The sequence below is a fragment of the Mya arenaria genome, chromosome 4 (assembly GCF_026914265.1).
Source record: "Mya arenaria isolate MELC-2E11 chromosome 4, ASM2691426v1".
NCBI classification, from domain to species: domain Eukaryota; kingdom Metazoa; phylum Mollusca; class Bivalvia; order Myida; family Myidae; genus Mya; species Mya arenaria.
The window spans coordinates 71,932,059-71,958,945 of record NC_069125.1 but is presented as its reverse complement, the minus strand read 5'-3'; the positions used below and the strand labels follow the sequence as shown (position 1 = coordinate 71,958,945).

Sequence of the window (26,887 nt, the reverse complement as noted above, 5' to 3'; positions counted from 1 at the left end):
TGTGGTAACACTAGCACATACTCACAATTAGCAATTTATAATATATATGTTTAATATCAAAGGTAATGATAATTGCACCATACTAGAGACATTTATATTACCACAACAAAACATTTATGTTTATAGCTTATCTGATCTGATATAAAAAGAAAACCTATGTTTGCAGAAAACATTTTCTGTCTTGTTGTCCAATTAGGGTTTGTTTCAATAAATTTATTTGAGAAAAACGAAACAATCTTTATTTTTTGTCTGTACAATCTGTTTTATAGATAAATGAACCATTTAGTGCAAGACAAAATACTTCTTTGGATCAAAATATTAAAAAAAAACAAGTTTTTACCGGCAATATTGTAACACTAGCACAAATGGTATGGTGATACAAAATTCTTTTTTTTATAAAAATGCATGAATAAATCATTGCAAATGTTCTAAAATATGATAGATAAGAAATTGCTGTAAAAGATTATGTTGAAATTACAAATCTGCAATAAATTTTAAAAATCAATATTCGCCGGGAACTTTTTGGTCACCAAAACGTGAAATCTGCCTTATGCAAACAGCACATACATACGCCCTGCCTGACTTTCAATGGAGCAAATATGTAGACAGTTTAAACATGCCAATAAAGTCGTACTGCAGCTGGGTTTAAACAATTTCTGACAGACTGATGGTAAAGCTAGGTAATTTAGAAAAGAAAACTATGCTAAAATATTGTTTATCTGGCCAGCGAAAAATGAATAATAAGTGATAAAACAAACCCTTTCTAACCGTTTGAAATAAAAGATGCAGCCTCACTTATGTCGGTGTAAACATGTTTTCTTTCACTGCCAACTCATCTCATTGAAAAACTCATAATCTTTTTAAGGGCATTGATCATAAAATGCAAAGAAGTGCAGTTGAACACAGTCTTACAAAAACCATTTTCCAGCACCCTGCTGTCTTTTTACCACACCTAGTCTAAAATAATAGACGTGTTATACGGGATTCTTCCAATCCCTAACGTCTAAACGGGAATGTGCAAAAAACGGGGGTGTTTTAAAAATATTGAAATTGTTTTAAGTGAAGTATTTTATGGTTGAAATTGATCATAAAGAGTTATATTCATATTTTACTATGTAAGTGAAATGTTATTTTGCACTAAACAAGCATTTAATGCATTAAAACAAGTTGTTTACCTTTCCAATAAAACGAAAGTTGACTGACACAGACAACAATTATGTGAAGGGGAACAACTCGATACAATTGTAATAGCTCGGCCTCCTCCGTCAAAGCTTCGAGATAGACCTCGTTTTACAATCGTAACAACTCGGCCATGGCCGAAATGTTCCGAGCGATTTAAAACTGTGCCCTAAAGCCTTGCAGGTGCCCTTCATGTATATATCGTTATGTTTTGACAGAATGAAATGAAAAAAAGCCGTCAAACTCATAATTATAAGTTGGATATTTATTTTTTTGTGTACAGAACTAATATAAAATAACATTATCTGGTAATATTTCTTGTTTTTATGATATTTTATAGACGCTATATGCTTTAACCCGGAATCCTGATCGGAACAACTACCCACTTTTGATACTAAACAATTTGTACGTGAAGGATTTGCCATATCAAAAATCTAAAAAAAATCCGTCAACGTACAATTATTTGGACTATACCACACCATGCTACTGTATGCCATTTTGTTTGACAGGGTACATTTTCAGAAATAAGTATAAAAATAGTTAATGTACACAATTTTGAAACTATTAAAAGTAAAGATCACATCTAAGGTATTCTTAAAAAACTAATAGTATTAACTTACTTAATAGTATTAAAATTACTTGAAGTTACAACACATACACAGTAAGAATTGAAGATTGGCCCTTCATTGCCAACTCAATGAATTAATCAACTTTCTGTGAGTTTGAATTTTCAGCCCTCAGAGGCTGATTTGCCGACTGAAGAATTATGATTGTGAGGATTCTCAGAGGGCTTAACTTCTCGAAACTTGATAAGAATCTCCATAAAAATCACTTTTGTTTGAATAAAAATGTCAACTGATTATGTTGGTTACAGTAAATTGCTGTGATTGTTTCCCCCTGCTTTTAAGCCCGATTTTTCATAGAAAATTACGGGTTAAAGAATGGCGAAAACTAGGCGGGCGGGCGGGCGCTTGGGCGTCGGGCGTTAACAATTCTGCGTTAAAGTTTTCATTTTATGTAATAAAATCGAGAGTTTTTATCCAATGGTTATCAAACTTGGTCAGACAATTTTTCGGCATGTTATCTTGAATATATATGAATATGTGTCATCTCGGGTCAAAAACTAGGTCACTAGGTAAAATCTTTAGAAGAAATATTTCACGGTAATAAATTCAACAAATTTTATCAAATCATGATGAAACACGGTCAGAATGCTTGTCTGCATTATATCTTGCTTATTTTTTATATCGGTCATCCCGGGTCAAATTCTAGGTCACTAGGTCAAATCTTAGGACAATCTTTCTACGTCATAAATTCATCAATTTTTGTCAAATCTTTATGAAACTTGGTTAGAATATTTGTCTGCATAATATCTTGAAAGTTCTGTAATATTGGTCATCCCTGGTCAAAATCTAGGTCACAAGGTCAAATCTTAGGAGAAAGAATTCCACGGTCATAAAAAATCATTAATTTTTGTCAAATCTTTATGAAACTTGGTCAGAATATTTGTCTACATGTTGTCTTAAACATTTGTGAATATGGGTCACCTCAGATCAAAAACTAGATTACTAGGTCAAATATTTTCCCGATGTCATTAAAGAAAATCTATGCTTACCAAACCTATCAATATCAGTCAACAACTAAATGCTATTTTATAAACATACATCCCAATCATGATTTTCATATCTACCCATATTTTTCAGAAATTTAAATTTTAATTGACTTTAAAAATATTTGTGTACATGAAATCTAATAAAGTGTGTTGTCTAGGGTCAAAACTAGGTCTCTGGGACAGATATTATTGGAAAAGCTGATGTATTTATAAAATGGTCATTTATTGTTACACAAATGGAATAGTTTCTGTGGCCTTGCCGCATTGGCGTCTTGTTTAATTTAGATCCACTTCGAAGAAAATATTTGTTAAAACATTACAATTTGCATGAATAAGCTTCCCACAAGAATGCAGTCCTATTTGCCCATGGATGCATTTCAAAACATGATTTTGCTCTTGTTGACAATATTTGATGATATCCATGAGTGAATTATGATATGGTTTAAACATTGATAAATGCATTACACCCGAAAAAGGCTATGTTACCATTTAAAGATTTTTGTAAAATTACGATTGAAAGTGACTGAGGTCAAATATACGTTCAAAATTCACAGTGTTTGGTTGAAGGCCTTCTTGCACAGTTCTCTGTAGAAAACAACACTAGGTCATGGTTCAGAATGGTGTAAAAAATTGGATGTTTTACAATGCAATACAAACCGGCAGAGGCAGCATATCAATGACTCAATGTTTTTAAGAAGTCAAGACAATTGTTTATTTGCGTTTACACACACATTTATACAAATAAAAATTGGTAATAAACTTAAACAACTTACAATTGAATAACTTATGAACATGAAATATTTCTTACTTATCTCATCAGACAATTTCCAACGCTACCATTCCTATTAAAGTTCCTGGTAAGCCAGTAACTCTTGAGGAAGTCAGAATATTTCAGTGAGGGAAACAGTTTTACCCAGGAAACCTGCAAACATTGGCTATATCCTTTGGATTGAGGATGAAAAGTGGGTGTAACAATTGAATGTACTGTAGTGCACTGGGACCATTGCTTCTTGCTTTCAAGTCCTCTGTTTGACTCTTATCTGATGATAGCCAGTAGTAAGGCTTCTTAATCAGTGTTCTTTACAAAAAAGGTACCAGGCATATTCAGGCCACAACAAGCTCAAAGAGAGGGAATTCAACTGGAATACGACTATTTGTTATATTCTTCTTATTCTGAAAAGAGTGAATTCATGGACCTTTGCACAGAATGTAACCTTGTCAGGAGTCTTATCACCAGTCATGGCAAAACTCTTAATTCAACAAATTCAACCAAGAACCTTAGTGTAACAATCTTGTCAGACCTTTTACGGACAAACCATGTCCGGTGACATTAAAAAATAGACACAAAATGGGACAATGTGGAACTCATGAATGATGACTTATACATGCATGTATGCATTATAAACATTATTTGGGCACCGAGTGATTTAAGTGGAACCATTGGTGTAGACAAACTACAAAACCTTTCTTGGGACATCACCTGCAGATCTTCAACATCCATCCTTGGTTCTCTACAGATTTAGCTACATTATTCTGAGTGGAATTACCCAACCTCATTTCCCATCAACCAGTCTTTCCTGGCCTATTCCATCTGGTGGCAGTCGAGGACCAAGTTCATTTGTACATTTTATTCAGCAGCAATAATTTAAGTGATAGCAGACAATGGCAGTATTAAATCATTAATTAATGCCATACTTATTGTCTGCATTAAACTATTAAGGACATTTCCCAGGTGGATGGTGAAGGTTGAAAAATAGGTGCAGGCTCATGACAACAATTCTTCTCTTCCCCTTTTCTGATGTGTGTAATTTTTTGTGATGAAAATGTTTTTCTATTTTGTTTCAATTTTTGTTCTGAACTTCTGATAAAAGATATTCAAGTCTTGCCTCCCTCATGGAATCAGTATTTGATCATATGATATCAGTGTATGTAGTAGTCCTGTGCTTTCTAAAGTTTATTTTCTACCAGATTAGGCTTGTTCTGTGCAATTGGTGTTTTAGGGCACATTATCCCTGCTGCATTATCCATCAATACCTTGTAGATGTTATTAATTGGATTTTTTGGTTGTGTCTGTGTTCAATAAAAAATGTCGAGGTATTCTCATGGCCTTGCTATTGTTGTCAGTGTTGTTGTTGTGCAAATATTTAAACCTTGGGTGTAACTTGAAAAAAGCACTCAAGACAGTCAAATGATACTGATTTTGAAATAAATATACATATATGTAGCAAGGACCATAACTCCGACTTTAATAATAATGAAGTTATCCCCTTTTTAGCTCACCTGAGCACGAAGTGCTCAAGGTGAGCTATTGTGATCGCCCTGTGTCCGTCGTCAACAATTTGACTGTTAACACTCTAGAGGTCACAATTTGGGCACAATGTTAATGAAACTTGGTCAGAATGTTACCCTCAATAAAATCTTGGACGTGTTCGATATTGAGTCATCTAGGGTTAGAAACTAGGTCACCAGGTCAAATTAAAGGAAAAGCTTGTTAACACTATAAAGGTCACATTTATGACTGTATCTTCAGGAAACTTGGTCAGAATGTTAATATTAATAATCTCTAGTTCAAGTTCGAAGTGGGGTCATGTGCAGTCAGAAACAAGGTCACCAGGTTAAATTGAAGGAAAAGCTTGTTAACACTTGTCACATTTATGGCTGTATGTTCATGAAACTTAGTCAGAATTTATATATTGATTAGCTCTAGGCCAAGTTCGAATCTGGGTCATGTGCGGTCAAAAACTAGGTCACCAGGTCAAATTTAAGAAAAAGCTTTTTAACACTCTAGAGGTCACATTTATAACTGTATCTTCATGAAAGTTGGTCAGAATGTTTATATTAATAATCTTAAAGTCAAGTTCAAATCTGGGTCATATGCAGTCAAAAACTAGGTCACCAGGTCAAATCATAGGAAAGACTTGTTAGCACTCTAGAGGTCACATTTATGACTGTATGTTCATGAAACTAAGACAGAATTAAAATATTGATTAGCTCTAGGCCAAGTTCGAATCTGGGTCATGTGCGGTCAAAAAGTAGGTCACCAGGTCAAATTTAAGGAAAAGCTTGTTAACACTAGAGGTCACAATTATAACTGTATCTTCATGAAAGTTGGTCAGAATGTTTATATTAATAATCTCTACGTCAAGTTTGAATCCGGGTCATGTGTGGTAAAAAACTAGGTCATTAGGTCAAATCATAGGAAAAACATGTTAACACTCTAGAGGCCACATTTATGACCATATGATTATGGAACTTGATCAGAATGTTATTCTTGATGATCTTTAGGTAGAGTTTGAAACTTGGTAACCAGAGGTCAAAAACCAGGCCACTAGGTCAAATCATAGAAAAACTTGAATTGGATCAGGTGAGCGATACAGGGCCTTCAGGGCCCTCTTGTTTTATGTCACCATGCATGGAATGCACACTTGATGTCTGCTCTCTAACAAAAGCATTTGCTGTCATATTTTTACCCAACTTGGTTACAAGGTTTATGGGGATATTTTATTTTAAGTATGATCAACAGCCAGATCCCACTATTCACTCTACAGTTATGTCCCTTAAATTGTCAAAATTTGACCAAATTCACTTTGTCTGCTTTCTCCAGCATTTCCTATTCAAACCATTAAAAATTGGTAACCATGATTATGATTATGCATAAGTTCTAAAGTGGCCATGGATTATTTTTTCCAGACATGAGAGCTTGGCCACAAATTCAATACATTACCTCATTAAACTTGTCATACAGGTGGAACAGCCCATTAATTGTAAAGAAATAAAAAAATCTTTTATGCCCCTTTACTAAATGATTTCTTAATTAATACATCTTTACCTAACTTAATAGCAATGTTAATATGCAAGTTTGATAGCCTGCAGATTTCAACACTCCATTTGGAGTTATTTGACTTACAATGGATTTACAAAGTGACCATCTCCACATATATTGCATTATATGTTTGAAATTACTTCTTCAAGTCCTTAAATGGAACATATCACTCTAGTTACATCAATCCGAATCATTATTGATACTTGTTTACACATTTCCCATTCCTAAAAGAGAGTGCTCCCAGCCGGCAACATATTCAATTTGCTGAATTCTTGTGAGACTGTGAGATAACAGATAAAGGCTGGCATTCCTTCTGTGGATTTCATCTCCTATATAATGATGGTTTGTGAAACAAAAAGTCTAAGCTTATGCCATTACAAAAATAAATGTTCAGCTTTGCAGCTTTTAAATGTTATAATTGATTAAATTCATCTAACAGTTGCAGTCAACACATAGCTTTATAAATAAATTGGGGACTGACTTTTCTCAGAACAAACCACTGAGCTTATTTTTGTTAAGTGTCTATTTTGCTTTAATATTTTCAGTATAAATGTAAAAACTTAATGTATGATCTTTTTACTTCCTGAATGATGTTTTTTTAAGACAGAGTAACATAGTTTTAAAGAAAGTGCTCTTTAAATGTTTATATAAAACTATCTTCAGCCCCCAATATCACGGAAATACTCAAGTGAAACCTCAATCTCAAAGAATGCGTGGGTAATTTTTTTTTATCAATACTTCAAAGAAAACTAATTCTAGAGCAAAAAAACAACACTTGAGTAATTGTTAAAAAAACCCAATGAATTGTACTCAGATTCATTTTTGGCTATAGAACATTTTTCCCTTGGAATCTTCATCAAAGGTTTTAATCATAATATTATATTATAGTTTTTGCTTTTAAAGGGTGTGAAAACATGTATAATTTTTAGTCGATTTCCAGACTAAATGGTAAAGTGAGTTGAAACTAAGATTGAGATTTCATTTGACTTATTAAGTATTTTTGAGATATTGGGGCCAGGTGTCAATTATGACAGGACTTGTGTAGGGGATCAAACTAAGGACCTCTTCAATGAGATGAGGAATGTACAGATACCACCAAAAAACTTCTCCTCTTATACAAAGTTTAAGAATTTGATACTTGAAATATTGATTTGTGAGGTATGAAATAACATGTTTACATAACTGCAGCGCCTTTTGTGGTATGTTAAAAACGATAAAAAAAGAGCTGCGAGGCACAATGACCTTGATTGTAAACTACACTTTACATGTTCATGTTAAGTTAAAAATCATTAAAGCCCTTCATAAGGATGTTCTTCAGTCCTTTGTTAGTCCTGTAGACTCCTGCTATGGTGTCATTAAACTGACTGTTATACATTGTGCATGCATGTTACCATAAAGCTTGCTCCAAGCAATGAAGATTGTAAATTAAATGAAGAGAAAATGAAAACTTGATAAAGGCTGCATATGTTCATGAATTAAAGATGAATCATCAACCACAGTGTATTGATGATCAGTTTGATATCATTTAGACAGTGGTATGGAAGGTGTCTAGTACCTCAAAATCACTTGGATTTAAGTTTTGTGAGCAGTGTGACCATTAAAACTATTATGTATGAATTCCTGTAGTCTGTTGTTCTTCATTTCACTTGTGATGTAAATGATACATGTATTTATGTTTGGATCACTGAATTAAAAATTCATGGTAAATAATATAGTTGTGCTCTTGTTGGGGGTCCATTATTCAATTATCAAATATTTGGGCAATATTACCGCATTCTGGGAGAGCTGATCAATACATGCTGGGCACACAGACATTGCAGGGGGATTCAGGACCACAGTTGCAGACAGAATTCAGACTGTATTAGGAAGTGTGTATTAGGAAGGGATATTTATATTCATAATTTTCATATCTTGAGTTATTATTAATTTTGGTTGGATTTTCTTTACACATGGTATGATTCCATGTCTTGGCTGTAAGGTAATTGTTAAACTGAGCTATATGGAGTGATGCATTTCATACCATTTCGATGCTAACAGTGTTCATCTTCATGTATGTATCTTCCAAACAGTATTATAAAAATCATTCCTGGCTTCCATTTCAATTAAAAGCATGTTTACTTTCAGGTGCTGATAGATTAATCTGCATAAGGAAAATAATACAATATTAAACATCACCACTAGACACAGGATGTCAGCCTTTGACGACTTACTACTTGACCTTGGTGGCCCAACCCAGGGGACTCAGGGAGGGTCTGGGGACCCATTTGACCCCCTCGGGTCAGGACAGATGTCTGGCAGTGGTGACCTCCTGGGCCTAGGGATGGAGGGATCTGTAAGTGAAATACTGTAGCTGCTTAGTTTTCCAAAATGTAACATTGTTTTTACAACTGGATGATTGTGATTTCAAAATTGACATAATTTCACATGTACATGTAGCAACATTACTGCTTAAGACAAACACATGTAGAATTTCATTTATCTGAATATTTTTTATGAAACTGCGTTGTTAAACTGCATATCCAAATGCAAATGCAATTGTCTCCTCATCATACATGTTCTGAATGTTATTTAGAGATTACATTACAATGTTTCAAAAATTGTAAGGGAAGTTTATAATTATCTGTTTTCAAATGGCACTTCCTGAAGGCAGTGGTCTTAAGTCTCATATTGGCCACATGTGTCAGCAAATTTTTTTGTATATGTGTAAGCACTTGAGGTTCTGTCTTTGATGTCTGGGGTTGTGGAATTTAATATCAGGGGAAGTGAAAAAAGGCCAGCAATGTAATATTAGAGGAAGTTCTTTGTGGCATTTTGGCAGGCATCTCTTGTAGCAGGCTATTTTAGGCTATCTGGGAACATTCCTTTCTACTTTCCAACTGATTGATTATATTCAGGCTCTTTGTTTCAACAGACACAGTGTAATGGAAGGAGAATGTTCAGGCCATGAAAAGCTGCTGTCTGATTTTAGTTTTCAGTATCTTTTTGCTGACCTTGATCTGCTTACCAACACCTGTTGTAAATGTACATTCATATTTAATGAAGACATTCTTAAAACCTGTACATTGATAAAAGCAAATTATGAGTGCTTCTTTTATGTTACTGAAAATGAATAATTGCCTTTAGAAGAGGGAGTTAAACTGTTATCAATACTTGATTGGGTTTGGTAAAAATGATGTGATTTTGATGACGATGATTGTGGTGATGATATTTTAAAACTTGCTGTTTTTTATGTCTTCTGTGCATCATATGACAAACAATTATGAACTGTACTTTTTTTACTGTGTTTTTTGTTCAAATGATATGGTTACCATTATTAAATTTGTCATGTTTAATCTGCACAGTTAAATTTATATATGTGTACCCACAGTTAATTAATAATCCAGTAATCCAAAATTTCTTTAAGCCCTAGTCTCCTGAATTTCCAAGAAGACGAGGGTCCATAGTCACATTTTATGCACCAGTCAGTGTAACCACGGCCCCCACCAGGTCTGGCATATATAGCAGGGAATTGTCCTTACCTAGGTTCCCTGGTGTGCGGGGGCATTTGATGGGGATTTTACCATCAGGACGTCCCTGCAGGGGGAAGGTTTTACCCGGGTTTGGCTGGACCAAAAGTCAAAGTCCCCGTTATTCCCCAGACCTGAGGGGACTGTGACTACAATTGACTGGTGCATTAGAGACTCAGGCTCAGAACTGACAGATATTAACATGTTGTTAACATGTTATTACAGGAGCAAAGACAGTACAGAATGTTGTATCTGTCACAAATAAACAGTTATACAACCAGGTACACATCTTTTGTCAAAACTTAAGTTGCATTATAGATATTTTGAAACATTTAAGAATTCAGCTTTCAAAGCCCGAGTCTGAAACACAGGCTGTAGATGTTAGTAAATAGGGACCCTGGTGTACATCAAGCAGTTGTGGTGGGGGTTGACTGTATCACTTGTTTGACAGTGTCCAGGCCCAGGCCACACTGGGATGTAGGTTTGTGATGTAGGCTATCCACTGTATAGTAACACCTCCTTGTCACATCTGATAAAACAATAATTGAATTGCCTCCTAGCTGAGGACGGATGAATGATTGATGACAGACAGCAGGCCTGATCATCACCTTGATTGGCTCATCTTATTGGAACCGGGCTTGTTTTCAGAACTTTTTACTGCCCTAATTAGACATGATTCTGTCCTGTATTACAACTGTATATTCTATGATTGAAGCAAAAAAAATGTTGGAAATGTATTTTATCAATGATATCTCAAATATGTTGAGACTTGAACTTAAAATTGAATGTGATGCCCAAGGAAAGAGGTTTTGAGGGGTGGGGGTGGGGCATATTTTTGTGATTGCTTTTAAGGCAGGTAGCTTATCATCTTTACAGTTTCAGTTTGGTATATAAACCTGGGTCACTTTAGATGTAGTGACACTTTTTATCTTAATGCTCTATATTCAAATGATTTATAATAGCAATAGGGCATGTTTTCAATGACCAGAATATGGAAAACATGGCGTTGTCTTTAAAGGCAAACAATGTTTATGGAACATAAACTAATTAGGTTTCACAAAGTTTTCAAGTAGAAAGTTTTGTACATAAAGTTGATTTATGGCCCAATGTTTTCATCGAGCTTTTCAATGCTGACATGATGTGTTTGCTGAACCCTGGAAAGAAAAAACCAGAAAACATTTATATATAATGATGATAATTATATACCATTCTATGTTGTATATTTACCATGGTATAAGGTAGTTGCCCTCTTAATGGTGTAGAACACCTTAGTCCGTTGTGTGCACATTCTTTGCCAGGACCCAACACAAGTGATTAATTATATATTGTCTTTCAAACAAGAGTGTGCATTTCTCATTTTAAAAAGGGAATAAATAAATAAATTAATAAAAAATCATAGCTATATATAGATAGGGTTGGACAGTTTCAACAGTATACATATAAGAAACTGAACTTAAGTGGCAATGCTTTTTCCTGTGTTTGTCTTAATTTCTCAACTATTTAACTCACTGTTTGATGAAAACATGTCTTTTTTTCCGAACAGAGGGTATTTGATTGGTAATGTAATTTTAAAATGTAACTTGTTCATAGTCAAATGGTTCAGAGATTTTGACCATGTAAACACCTTCTATCCCAGATTTCATTCCTCTCTGTGATAGTTTATGACACCTGCTGGGGTAGATTCATGGTCTTTGGCCTGATAAATTACAATAATAAAAGCTTGCTCTACTTTCACAAGGATTACTTTTTCCATAAAGTCTCATTTTCTTATTTTTCAGTATTTATTCTGTTGTCATTCAAGTTAGTAGAGAAATACCTGGGTTTAAACTTTATTCATCTTATTAAAAGGTAAAAGTAAGTTTTGTGTTAAAAAATGTTCATTTTGTATTTCCTCTGTTTGTTAATTAATCAAAAACTCCTTTTAAGTGTGTGATTTTAAGGCTTATTCCATTAAAGTGTTTATTTTGGTTTGGAAAATAATTGAGAAGTGTTTTTGAATGAGTCATTGGCTATATGCTAAATGTATTTGGTGTTGTATTACATTGTAATTGCAAGTTTAATGCCTTTTTAAATTGTAGAAGTTTTAGATTGATGTAATAATAAAGCTATGCTTACATAACGAGCATTCTTTTTGCAATTTACTTATTTTGGTCATCATTTTTTCCTGTTAATAATACATGCATTATTTCATAGAACAATTATTATACAATAGGTGACCGTTAAACTCTTACAATAGGTGACCGTTAAACTCTTACAATAGGTGACCGTTAAACTCTTAAACTCGTGAACCTTGGTAAAGTGTTGACAATTGAGAAAGGATACCCTAGCAGGAAAGAAATCCTGCCCCACTCATAATTAAACTTGCTGTCTTTGTAACTAAAGTGTGCTGATCAAAAATATTTGGAAAAATTGGCAAATGTTTGTTTTTAGAAATTGTAACATATGTGTGGTTGAGTGAGGCATTTAGAATTTTAAGGTAAGATTTGTTATAGCCAGACAATGAGTCATTTGGAAATGTTTTAATGCATACAAATTTCCTTGTCAGTAAGAGTAAGAGTAGTTTTTACATGTTTTTTTATGTACAAGACTTCATAATTAATTATTATAATTTAGTATGGATCAATGGAATATTGAAGAAATAATAAAATATTATTTTGGATCATGATGGCAGAAACAGCAGATTACTTAAAGGCTGTGTTATTTACAAAGGATATATAATGGACATTTTTACGAGCTTATCTTATTACAGCTTGGAGAAGTGCTGTGAAAATATAATATGCTCATATGTATGCATGTTAATGAAGATCCGATTTGCTTATGTTTGCATATTTGAAATTCCATTTGCCATTCCTAAGTGTATCGGGTTAGTTTGTGGCAGTGAATGTAACCACAAGCAAACTAAATAGTGCACCTGCTCTTGGCAGAAACCAAAAATGTAGAAATTACTTAAATGTTTTAGAGAGTAGTGAAAGTCAAGAGTCTGTTTTGGTTTGTTTATAATTGACATTTTGTGTTAATGAAGGCACTGACCATAACTAAACAAAACGTCACATATTCAGGCACTGACCATTAATGATTAAAGCCACATGCACTGAGGTACTGACCATTACTAGTTATAGCCACACAAACTCGGGCACAGACCATTACTAGTTATAGCCACACAAACTCGGGCACTGACCATAACTAGTTACAGCCACACACACTCAGGCACTGACCATAACTAGTTATAGCCACACAAACTCGGGCATTGACCATAACTTGTTATAGCCATACCCACTCAGGCACTGACCATTACTAGTTATAGCCACACACACTGATGCATTGACCATTACTAGTTATAGCCACACACACTGATGCACTGACCATTACAAGTTATAGCCACACACACTGATGCACTGACCATTACTAGTTATAGCCACATACGCTCAGGCACTGACCATTACAAGTTATAGTCACATACGCTCAGGACTGACCATTACAAGTTATAGTCTCATACTCTCAGGCACTGACCATAACTAGTCATAGCCACACAAACTCGGGCACTGACCATAACTAGTTATAGCCACACACACTCGGGCACTGACCATTACTAGTTATAGCCACACAAACTCGGGCACTGACCATAACTAGTTATAGCCATACACACTCAGGCACTGACCATTACTAGTTATAGCCACACACACTGATGCACTGACCATTACTAGTTATAGCCACACACACTGATGCACTGACCATTACTAGTTGTAGTCGCATACGCTCAGGCACTGACCATTACAAGTTATAGTCACATACGCTCAGGCACTGACCATTACAAGTTATAGTCACACACACTGAGGCACTGATCATTACTAGTTATAGCCACACAAACTCAGGCACTGACCATAACTAGTTATAGCCACACACACACAGGCACTGACCATAACTAGTTATAGCCACACACACTCAGGCACTGACCATAACTAGTTATAGCCATACACACTCAGGCACTGACCATAACTAGTTATAGCCATACACACTCAGGCACTGACCATAACTAGTTATAGCCATACACACTCAGGCACTGACCATAACTAGTTATAGCCACACACAGTCAGGCACTGACCATAACTAGTTATAGCCACACACACTCAGGCACTGACCATAACTAGTTATAGCCATACACACTCAGGCACTGACCATAACTAGTTATAGCCATACACACTCAGGCACTGACCATAACTAGTTATAGCCATACACACTCAGGCACTGACCATAACTAGTTATAGCCACACACACTCAGGCACTGACCATTACTAGTTATAGCCACACAAACTCAGGCACTGACCATAACTAGTTATAGCCTCACACACTCAGGCACTGACCATTACTAGTTATAGCCACACACACTGATGCACTGACCATTACTAGTTATAGCCACACACACTGATGCACTGACCATTACTAGTTATAGCCACATACGCTCAGGCACTGACCATTACAAGTTATAGTCACATACGCTCAGGCACTGACCATTACAAGTTATAGTCACATACGCTCAGGCACTGACCATTACAAGTTATAGTCACATACGCTCAGGCACTGACCATTACAAGTCATAGCCACATACGCTCAGGCACTGACCATTACATGTTATAGTCACATACGCTCAGGCACTGACCATTATTAGTTATAGTCACAAACGCTCAGGCACTGACCATTACAAGTTATAGTCACATACGCTCAGGCACTGACCATTACTAGTTATAGTCACATACGCTCAGGCACTGACCATTACTAGTTATAGTCACATACGCTCAGGCACTGACCATTACTGGTTAAAGCCACACACACACACACACTGAGGCACTGACCATTACTAGTTATAGTCACATACGCTCAGGCACTGACCATTACTAGTTATAGTCACATAAGCTCAGGCACTGACCATTACTAGTTATAGCCATATACGCTCAGGCACTGACCATTACAAGTTATAGTCACATACACTCAGGCACTGACCATTACTAGTTATAGTCACATACGCTTAGGCACTGACCGTTACTAGTAATCACCATACACACACAGGCACTGACCATTACTATCAGCTATTTGTTTTTTATTCTATTATTGTTTATGTGGAATAATGTACTTTATAAGAGAAGTTCATTTTAGTCTTCCAGTTTTTCTACTTTCACAGATTTATTTCTGGAGAAATGCTTAATTCCTTTTTGCCTGGCTGATTCTATGAGTCATTATAACTTTCAGACAAGTCTGTGATTCTGTGAAACTTTTAATAGGATGCAGCTGTTTGTTAAACATATGTTGGAAATTGCGCATACACATATTTCTGGATAATTTACCAACTTGTACACATTTTCAGGAAATTGTTCAGATTTTAAGTAAATTTGGGGCGGTTTTGGATTACTTTGTTTGGTAAGTTTCATCTGCATGCCAAGGACATTTGTCAAACTTTGGCATTATTAATTTACAGGAAAATCAACATCAAAACAAATTAATTGATTTAAAGTTGCCTGCTGAAATAAATATGTCTTGATTTTTATTAATTGTTTGACAAAATTACTAAATGGTAAGCATTAATCAATTTTGCTTGGCTGAAGGAGGAAAACATAAATTAGTTAACATGTTGTGTTATAGTTATGAATTCATTATAGTTGAGTCATACTCAATTGTGGACTGTAGTTTTTCCCAGTGCTTGTCTGAAACTGCTATGAATTACAGAAGTTGTATTTGTTTCTATGGTTTCAGATTGTTGGGTTTTCAAATGATTGAATGTTGGTCTAATGAAGCATACTGGCATATTAGATGAAATGTCATGGAACAAATCACTGCCTATATATTGATTAAAACCATGTTTCAATAATACTATGTTCAAACATGCACATTTGGTAAAATTGTTTATTTATTGTTCACAATTAATAGCTGTTTACTCATGATAATTACTTCCAGTGATTTCTCTGACAGTGCCCTTCTTGTCAGCCTCTAATAAGCCAGCTGTGTGTGAGAGCTGGATGAGGGAGTGAAATCTCTTCTTGATATCACTTGTCTGTTCATCCCTGCTTGGGAAGATCTCCACACTCATCTACACTCATCCCATTATCAGCACAGCCAACTTAGAGTGGCTCCAGACTGCTAATAGAGATGGTACTAAGCCACCATTGGTTTTAATGATTTTTAAAAGGGATGCAACAAAAACTGGATCATTTCAAGGTGCATGTGACTTTAATTAAAAGACATTCAGGGACATCTTTTTAGAGGACAGCTGCATTCTTAACTTTGTTTTGTTGTTGTTTCTGCACCACAGTCAACTCATTGTTGTTACAATTATTGAAAAAGTAGACATTTTCTTTATGATGTTTGTGGTGGACTCTGGTGATGTGTAACCTGAGCCAGTCTAGTGGGAGTGATTCACCTCTATTTATATCTTGATCAATCATCAGTTCATCATACACCACCACAACAACAACACTGCTGTAACTGTAGAGCACTTTATTTAAGTACTTCAACAACAAAGTTAACCAGACATTTCCTCTATATCAACAATAGGAACTGTGATTGTTGTAGTGAAATACTTTGATTTACATTGAAATGTCCATTATGAATGGAGATATTGCTGTTGTAAGTATGTTTTAGAATATGTATAATGTTATTACTAGAGTAAAGTTTTGTAAGGAAGAGATTTGGAACAAAAATATGGTATTATTTCATGGTGTTGATGCCAGAAGGTGAAAAATGACAAATATATGCTTGTATTAACACCACAATTTTTTTTGCCTGAGTGTCTTAGGTAAGTTTTAAATGGCTTTATAATGGCTAAATTATGCAATACTTGAACCATATTAACAAGCTAAGTGTTCTTAATAAATTTCTTCACTACTAAACTAAATGAAAATGAAAAATATTCATTTTGACACTGGCATTTAATTAAATTCAAGATATGTTAATATTAATAACACCTTCATTTTGAAGAAAGATAATGTTACTGCATTGTTATCACAGTTAAACTTAATTCCAAGAATTTGGAGGTCAAATAAGATGTAAAATTCAGGTTTATACAGTAAGAAATGTGATGGAGATATGATATGGAAGGATTCATAAGATTGCGATGATAGTGATGATGATGATGATGTAGTTTTCTATGCAGTCTCTGGCCTTTATCTGCCCAATTCATCAGAAGATTGTTATCATATTGTCAGTCCCCTCTCGGTGTATGGAAAGTCTTCAGCCTAACCCTTCAGGCATGTCTTCATGATTTAATTACAAGTATCATGTTGAAAATGAACTAAACACTTTGCAGTCTGACAATATAATTCATGATGCATACCAATAATACTGTGCATTAATTTAATTGAAGTGCCGTGCTATCTAGTCTGTAAAATAACACATACTTAGTGCACCATTTACTGATGTATCTTGGGTTACCCTTGTTTAGTCTAGGTGTCTGAGTCAGACAGCTGGTCAATCCTGGTCAATGCTACAGCTTCCCCAGGTTCCAGGATTCACTATCATTGGAGGCTCTGACCATTACATTCTTTGACCCATGAAATGTGGCACCACTATGTGAAATATCACCAAAGTTAACAAATCACTGATTTTATTGATGTTTTAAGATATGTTTGGCTTGCTCTGACATTTTTGACACACATATAACAATTGATCAACTGCTTGCTGGTTTTGGATGTGTTTTTTTCTGTATGTTGCAACTTGGACCAGCTGAGTCAGAAGGTCCACTGTATAATGTTGAGAAGTTTCAGCTGAACATGGGATAGCATTGATCCTTCAGGACTCAGACTGCCATCTTTATTCAGGGAACATTTTAATGAACGAATATTTCAGTGAATATACAAAAACATTGTTTAGTATAAGTATTTGCTTAACTCTTACATAAGACAATTAAAAGTGCTGTTTATTGTTCTGACTTTCCCATCTGAATACTATTCATTTTCAACATTCCGAAGAAAATGAACTCCCATAATTTGAGACTGTTAACATGGAGTCATGGAAATGAAACCTTGAGCAAGAGGGCATGATTCATGATTATTAGATATGATAAGCCCAGAGAGGCTGAAACCTGATCTGTGGGGTAGCAGACAGCTCCTGGTATTAAAACACAGCACATATACATTTATTGCATTTTAGGTGCTTTCTTTCACAGCAGCTGTTTTAGAAAACATATTTTATTGGATAAGCTTTTAGTGAAGAAGGTAAATTGTATGGAATTATACATAATTGTGTTTGTGTTATTATTTATCAAAATAAATTGATAGATGGAATTACAGTTCAGTACCATCTTTAATGCAATAATAAACATTTCTTATCCATTCTGTGAGCAACAAGGTGTGTAGAGTTATCAACATTTCCCAGTTTTCAATCAACATTGAACTATGTATGAACAATGATGGAGGTCAAGAGCAGACTTTGAACTTGTTATTCAAAGGGTTATTGATATTTACATGATTCCTTGTCTGCTATTATCTGGATTCCATTTGTTGCCTGCAAACCAGGGGAAAGTAAATGAAGAAAGCATAACAGCAAAGATATTTTGTTTGACCATCTTGACATTTAAAACTTTCTGTCGGTGCGATTACTTTGTTGTAACTTGTTACGGTGTATTTTCAGGTTTCTACACAGAATGGTGATAGTGCAAAAGTGAACTTTGAAGCAAACACAAATCCACTGTACGAGTTTACGCGATCGGAAAACATGTCAGGTGAATCAAGTGACCCCCTGCTTGATTTTGGGACTGAGGCGCCGGCGCCACAGAAGGAAGTGAAACAGGAGCCAACCAACCCCCTGTATGACCTGATGGGGAGTGGGGACATGGGCGAACAGACCAATGGACCTATGGATGACTTACTGGTTAATGGTGTGAGTGAGCCAGTGCAGAATGGTGACCATGGTGACCAGGTGGAACAGGAAGTGGACTTACTGGGCACAGGAGATTCTTGGACGCAAGGGGAACAAACAGGGGACCTGCTAGGGGACATGGGACCAGCAACCAGCGATGACTCAGGGGTAACCATTGATACGCCTGCAGTAGAAGAGGAACAAAGGGAGGAAACTCTGCCAGTCACAGAGGAAGAGCCAGACATGTCACAGGTACTTACTTCCCTTGGATTGCATAGCATTTCCCTTTGTCTAAACATTTTTTTCTCTTTTATTAATTATGAGTAATTTCTACTAAGGTTGCAAATTGGAGTTAACTTTATTGGCACATATGGCTGCACTATGAAATAGTTTATTGTGCCTGTTAGTTAATAAAATGTGTTTTAAGCTGTGAACACACTAGATTAAACTAACACCTAAAGTCTAAGAGAACAAATTTCAACAAAAGAAACTGTCATGTCAATCACACTTTTAATAAATATTCATTATTCTTGTATTAACTGAACCTTATCTGTGAGATCTGACCAAAACCTACTTTGGAAATCTATGATTGTCATTCTTTAAAATTAAGACATTTGTAAGTATAACCTTTAAATGATAAGTTTATATGGACAAACAAAACAACCAGTTATCATGTTTACATTCACAAAAAACGTTAGGTACAAAACGTGAATCTCGTACAAGTTTACACAGTACTGACTATTCATACCATTTACATGAAAGATATATTCAAGCAATTGAATTGGGTATAGTTTGAAAACCAATTAGGTGGATTAAGCTGAACTATTCAGTTTCGACGTCTATACTAATATATGGATAACTTGGTTTAAAAAGTTGGATTTAAGTATAAAGTAAAACATGGTGAGCATGATGTATAATATTGTGTATTTTGATCTTTGTTTGGTGTATTATGGGTGTATTATGGGTGAAATTTAATGTTTAGTAAGAAAAGGGGCATGGAAGGAAGTATAGTCTATGTTTTATCAATATTGTACATGTTGACCTTGAATGCAGTTCAAATGTATATTATATTTTGATTGCTTTAAATGCATATTTTTTGTACTTTAATGATGTAATGGTTTTCTTCGGATATGCCATCTTTAAAAGTAAAATTGCAATTGGTTGTTGAAATAAGATTTTCCCCTCTCACCCAAGAAGTTATGGGTTCGATACCCACCAGGGGTACTTTCTCATGGCCTCTCAAAATGGACACCTGAGTACTGGTTTCTACCCAGGTAACAGACTTAAGAGTGATTCTTTAAGCTGTCAGCTCTCTTCACAATCGAGCTAAAAGAAATTAGTAAAAACTATAAACTAAATAAGATTTAACCAACTCGGTACATCATGTATACATTTGGCTGAATATTATGACAATCAACATTACCAGTTAAGATTTTGTTGTTGTTTCCCCTTATGGTGTCATTTATGATGTAACTAGCATTCTAGTGCACAGAGACAACTTTGGAATGAGTATGGTGAACTTATAGAAAAGATGAGGTTCTTTTACATTCAGATTGAATGGTTTTGTAGTCACAATTCAAAGTAAAATGTATTGTTGTATTTCATGCAGCTTGAGTATTAATACTTATTATATATTGTTTTCAATATTCATAAGATGTGACTGTATGTCTGTAACATTAAACCCTCAGGCAGATACAGAGAACAGAGAAGAGGATGTTGCAACTGCTCCTGAAGTGACTGAGGACAATTCACTTAGGGTTGAAACAGATAATAAAGAAGAGGATGGACTAGATAATAATGACAAAGAGGGGGCCAATGATACGGATCAAGGTAATGTGACAGAACCTGAGAAAACCCAAGATGAACAACTGAATGAACAGGAAGGAAGTACCAGCCAACAGGTAGATGATAATACTGAGGTGGAGCAACCAATTATTGAAGCTGATACTGATCCTGTTGAAGAGGATATGCAGGCCAAAGACACAGATGTTGTAGAAACCTTACCAGAAGCTCCTATTGAAGAAACTGTAGAAACTACACCAGCTTCTTGTGAAGACGTGATGGAAACTACTCCTGATGCTCCTACTGAAATAGTTACAGAAACTGCTCCACCAGCTGTTGTTGAAGAAGTTGTAGAAGAAGAGCAAGAAGAGGAAGAAGAGAAGCAAGAAGAACCAGATGTCATTAAGGAGGTAGTACCTGTCGAGCAACAAGAAGAACCAGAACAACCAGATTTGACAGATAGTAAAGTAAGTCAGATGATAGAAGAGCCAGAACCTGAAACAGTCATAGCAGAAGAAGCACCAGTGGAACCTGAAGTAGAAAAAGTAGAAGAACAAGAGGTGCCGGTGCAAGAATCTACTAAAATTGCTGCTGAGATGCTCCAGGAGGAACCTGAAACAGTGAGGGAGCCGGATGCAATAGCAGAAGCACCGGTGGAGCCTGAAGTAGAAAAAGTAGAAGAACAAGAGGTGCCTGTACAAGAATCTACTGAAATTGCTGCTGAGATGCTACAAAAGGAGCAAGCAGCAGAGGAGAAGGTGGTTGAGCTGCTGGAATCAGAAGTGGACAAGCCTACAGATAAACCAGACACTCTGGACCTAGGGGTGGGTTGGAATGAAATGCATGAAGCTCTATACAGAATGTTTTATCTTTATTGTATTTATTAATATCCCTCTGTCAGTAAACCTATAGTCTCCTGATCTGTATGGTGGCCAATGTAAATTTCTTTAGGTAGAAACTGTTGTTAATTGTAATTTCTTATTTCTATAAAGATCCTGGTACCATGCTGGAATAGTTATAGAGAAATTTACATTGGACTCTGATGGATAACATCATTAAATTTATGCATGTGCAATATGCTAATGTACTTAAATGCATGCACCTATTAAGTTTTACTTCCAACTACATAAAGAAGATGGTAAATTTAGTATGCAAAATTCACTTAAATGCATTTTCGTTTTTTTTGCATTTTTACCTGATACCAAGGATATATTATATGATATTGAAAGAAACAATATCATTATTACATGAAATACTTTTAATGAGTTAAAATTTTAAATTTCCATTGATCAGTTGTAAAATCATACCATTTTAAATGTTCTTATGGTTCACAAATATGTTAGAAAAACAAATATGATACATAATGTTTTAGAAATACAAGGTATTTGAGTTTTTTTGACGTCATACGCATGAAGTCTGCATTGTCTGGTTTATACTTTCAAACAAAATAGTTTTGAAGACTCAGGTATTACTAGCTCTGTCTTTTGGATGAAAGGCGAAAACGATTGAAGCCAAAAACAAGGTAAGACCTAGAAAATTAAGACCTTAAAAGCCTTACGATCTTCATTGAAATGTGGCCCTGCCTTGTATATTTTGGGGTGAAAGGCAAATACTATGATGAATTACTTCAACATTTTAATCACATCCTGTGATTGGAACTGTGATTGTCTTAGGTATCTTCTTTACGTTACCATGGCTATTATAATCTCTAAATAGACAATCAATATTGCATAAAAGTCAAACCTTTACAGGTATGAGTTATTTTTTCATAAGATAGTTAATAAACTTTTAAGTGCAGCTATGTAACAAATATTTCAGTTGTGGGCACCTTTGATCCTGGCCTTTAAAGTTAATGACCATAACTTTGCATACTGTTTGTTCATTTGACACCTTATTTATCTTAACTTGGACATCTTAGAAGTATCTTGCTGTTATAAATGTCAATAATGTTTGTGACAGATGCATAAATCTGTTTGAATCAAGGTCTATATGAATAAATTTATACTACATTGATAACTGCCAAAATGTCATTCAAATGTTAATTACATATAAAGATAGAACATTTTATTTACTGCATTGTATAAAGCCCAGCTTGAGTATAGTGCAGCATTTGTGTAAGATATAATCAGATTAATAATTTATGAAATATATACAAAGAATGGGTTTTCCACCATTTTGCAAAATTCAAGTTTAAGTAGTTTGATTGATATAAGAAGAAATGAAGCATGCTGGCTCTTGATTATGGTTACCTACATTTAATGAAGCTTGAATACTCCATAAGTATAAATATTATCACTTTCTGGTCTCAGGACAAAGCAATAGGTTGTTGATATTGTAAACATTTTAATGCAGTGTTGAGTTAAAGCACTTACATAGGTGTTTCGTTCCTTAACTTAGGATATTTTATTTGTGTTCCGTATTAAACTCTTAAGGATCTTAATATTGCAATGAAGAACTACGAAAATCATGAATTAAATAACTCCATATGAGGTTGTCTGACAATTGACTTGTTTTCATTTTGGAAGACAAATTGTGACTTACTGTCACCATGGCGGATAGTATTACAATCTTACGGATGACATAATTTACATACTGTGATAATTACAGGTTATGGTTACCTGAAAGTCTGGTCTAATTGGCTCTAGATTGTAAGGTGTTTAATGTTTAACCTATGAAAAGTTTGCATAAAGTTGAAGAAAGTAAGAGCGTGATATGGGATATAAGGAATTTTAAGTGGGCTGTTTGATGCAGCCAATGATGGTGAAAACAATTCTGACACTCAGGAATGTATAAACAAACTTGGGCTGACTGTGTAATCTTCAATAACAGTTATGTCTTAACAATGAAGCCTAGTTGACATTAAATGAAGTAATGTTCATCTGAAATATATCAACTGAAATATTTTCTAAATAAAGGGTTCAAGGTTCTTAATGGCAGAAATTTAGTAGTTAACCATGTCACTTGGGAGAGGCGAAAGTGGTTACAGTGCTATATTTTCGGAGACAAGTCCTACAGTTTCAGTGGTAGAGGTCGGCACAGCCTCCCTGAATGCAGTGTCCCACCACAAGTACCTGAGATGTGCCACGTATGTGAACCCATTAGTACGGCAGCTGTCCTCAGGGTCCACTGGCAACATGGTGATGAAGAGAAACAGCATCATAGTTGTGTCTGATGCCCCAGTAGACAAGGAGGAGGTCATTGCTGATGTTTATGAAGACAAATTGGAATCAGAACTGGAATTTAGTGTTAAAAATGACATAGATAGTGATCAGGAAGAGTCAGATACAAGCTCATATGAAAGTGATACTGACACTCTTGTTGAAAGTGATGAGCAAGAACTCAGTTCACAGGAAGATGAAGATCTTACAGAAGCAGGAAGTAATATAACAAACAGCAGACACTGCCAATCTACAGCAGATGGTGTCAGTGAGACAGAAGATGTCTGGGTAATAGATGATACTGTGCATAAACAATATACTAGTGAAAATGTTAAAATTTATGCAGAAAATATTGTCTGTGACACTGAAATAAACATTGATACTGTTCTACAAAGTCAAACGGGAAAAGTAGAAGAATTAGATGATGTTACAAGTAATGATTCCATTTGTGCAATAAGTAATAACTCGCAGACTACAAGTAATATGAATAATCAATGTATCTCAGAAAGTAGGTCTGAACAGTTTTCGTCTGTAAAAATTGTTGTGGACAAGTGTGACGATATTGAACAAACCACATCTGATAATATATATTTAAACTCTGAAACACAGACAGAAATCAGTACTAGTAATTTAATGACTAACATTCCTGTGATGATAGTTGCCAATGATCAAGAAGTGCATGCTTATGAATTGAATTCACCATCAAAGAGAGATTTAGGTTCACCGTCAGAGGCAGAATTAGGTTCACCATCAGAGACAGAATTAGGTTCACCAGCAGAGAGAGAATTAGGTTCACCATCAGAGAGAGAATTAGGTTCACCGTCAGAGACAGAATTAGGTTCACTATCAGAGACAGAATTAGGTTCACCATTAGAGAGAGAATTAGGTTCACCATCAGAGACAGAATTAGGTTCACAATCAAAGAGAGAATTAGCTTCACTGTCAGTGATAGAATTAGGTTCACCATCAGAGACAGAATTAGGTTCACAATCAGAGAGAGAATTAGGTTCACCATCAGAGAGAGAATTAGGTTCACCGTCAGAGAGAGAATTAGGTTCACCATTAGAGAGAGAATTAGGTTCACCATTAGAGACAGAATTAGGTTCACCATCAGAGGCAGAATTAGGTTCACCATCAGAGAGAGAATTAGGTTCACCAGCAGAGAGAGAATTAGGTTCACCATCAGAGACAGAATTAGGTTCACCATCAGAGAGAGAATTAGGTTCACCATTAAAGAGAGAATTAGGTTCACTATCAGAGACAGAATTAGGTTCACCATTAAAGAGAGAATTAGGTTCACTATCAGAGAGAGAATTAGGTTCACCATTAAAGAGAGAATTAGGTTCACTATCAGAGACAGAATTAGGTTCACCATTAGAGAGAAAATTAGATTTACCAGTAGAGACAAGAAACAAAAGGAATACTTTAACCAATGTACATGGAAAAAGCGATGATGTAAAAACCACATCTTCTAAGGTAATACTTGATAAATGCCTTGCTTAGGTTATGAGCTTGTAACAATGCAGACTTCATGTAAATTTTAAAATGATGCTTTTTTAACTATGTATCTATAAATTTTATTTATCACAAAACAACCATAGTTTTGCTAAGAAGGAATATCTAGTATGTGGTTATTAATATTCCTTCCTAATATCGCCGTATATGCTCCTATTGTAATGTGTTACACATGATGTAATGTTAACGTGCTACATTAGATATGGTGATAGATATAAATGATACATCATTGTTGTTTTAACATTTTTCATATCATACAAATGATAACATTGAATTATGAAAACATTGAAAAAAGTGGACAATTGTTTGCATGGCATCTTTATAAAACCTTATAGAGGTCCAACATATATTTATGCTTTCTTGTTTTTTTGCAGTAGAGGGGAAGTAATTCATTCTGAAGTATTTCTGTTTACACCTTGTGTATTTCCCCTTGATAATGTTTTACTTAGCATTTTATAGCTTTTAGCTAAATCATGCACATTTCATTGATTTTGAATATATCATGACAGTTAAAGATATTTAAAATCGTTTTCAAGCACGTTGTTTTGCTGCATATGTTTAGATTACGTCAGCTCGTTCATATATGTGCATTATAGCTGATCTCTGCATGTACAGGTGACATACAAATCAACAAGTTTCTTAGTGTTAAGCCCCACTGAGCCTTCGGTAACGTTTTCTGGGGCCACAAGAGAGGTAACTGCGTGTGTTGTCACAGGACGTGCTAATTTTCTCACTCTCACTCACGTATTGACCTTGTATCAAAGTTGTACTTGCACTATTCAAAATTAAATATAGGCTGCGCTTGTTTATAAGAGATAAAAATAAATGCTTGATACAAGGTCAATTTCAAACTAGCCAATGTACTTCTGACTTATACATATTTGGAAAAGTTATCATTGTATCAGAATTAACAAATACAAGTAGCATTAATTTGGCTAAATAAATCATAAGTTTATGTTCATAACAAACTAATAGTACCAAATATTTATATATTACTATGCCAGATAATCACACTCTTTAAAAGTCATCATCATCAACATCATCGTTATCTTTTTCATCATCATTATCATCATCATCATCATCATCATCATCATCATCATCATCATCATCATCATCATCGCCATCTCAATTATCATTATCATCAATCATCATCATCATCATACTTTTGTAAATTCCTTACATGTTCAAAATAGATAACTCGATTGGTGTAAACAACATATATAACTCATTCATCTCTCTAATGACTTCTTTGGATTTAATCAGGAAATGTAATGCCTACATCTTATTATATTACTTACTTTTGTGTCTTTGCCAATGTGTTGGAATGCAATTGTTATATGTGCAATTTGTGCAATACTTGAGTCACTGCATTAGTAACTACTTTTTGAAAGGCATTAAAGTACGTATGTATGAATGTTTTAAGATACAAATAGTGTACATGTAAAAAAATGTAACGAAATTGGTTTGT

At 35.0% G+C, this 26,887-nt stretch overlaps 1 protein-coding gene across 14 annotated transcripts in view; it reads left to right on the top strand.

Annotated features, from left to right (window-relative positions):
- LOC128231494 (titin-like) overlaps positions 1 to 26,887 on the top strand; it is a 59,130-nt gene that overhangs the window by 1,733 nt on the left and 30,510 nt on the right. For 3 of the 14 annotated variants that reach the window (XM_052944392.1, XM_052944391.1, XM_052944390.1), the window contains exons 1-2: positions 23,064 to 25,380; positions 26,035 to 26,112. In XM_052944392.1, coding sequence (XP_052800352.1) covers positions 23,701 to 25,380; positions 26,035 to 26,112 — 1,758 coding nt within the window. In that variant the 5' untranslated portion in view covers positions 23,064 to 23,700. Of the gene's footprint in view, positions 1 to 8,104; positions 8,593 to 8,738; positions 8,947 to 12,460; positions 12,597 to 15,407; positions 15,533 to 16,581; positions 16,736 to 18,736; positions 19,217 to 20,652; positions 21,571 to 23,056; positions 25,381 to 26,034; positions 26,113 to 26,887 lie in introns of those variants that run through there. The other 11 variants (XM_052944401.1, XM_052944400.1, XM_052944399.1 and 8 more) reach the window with 10 other exon arrangements.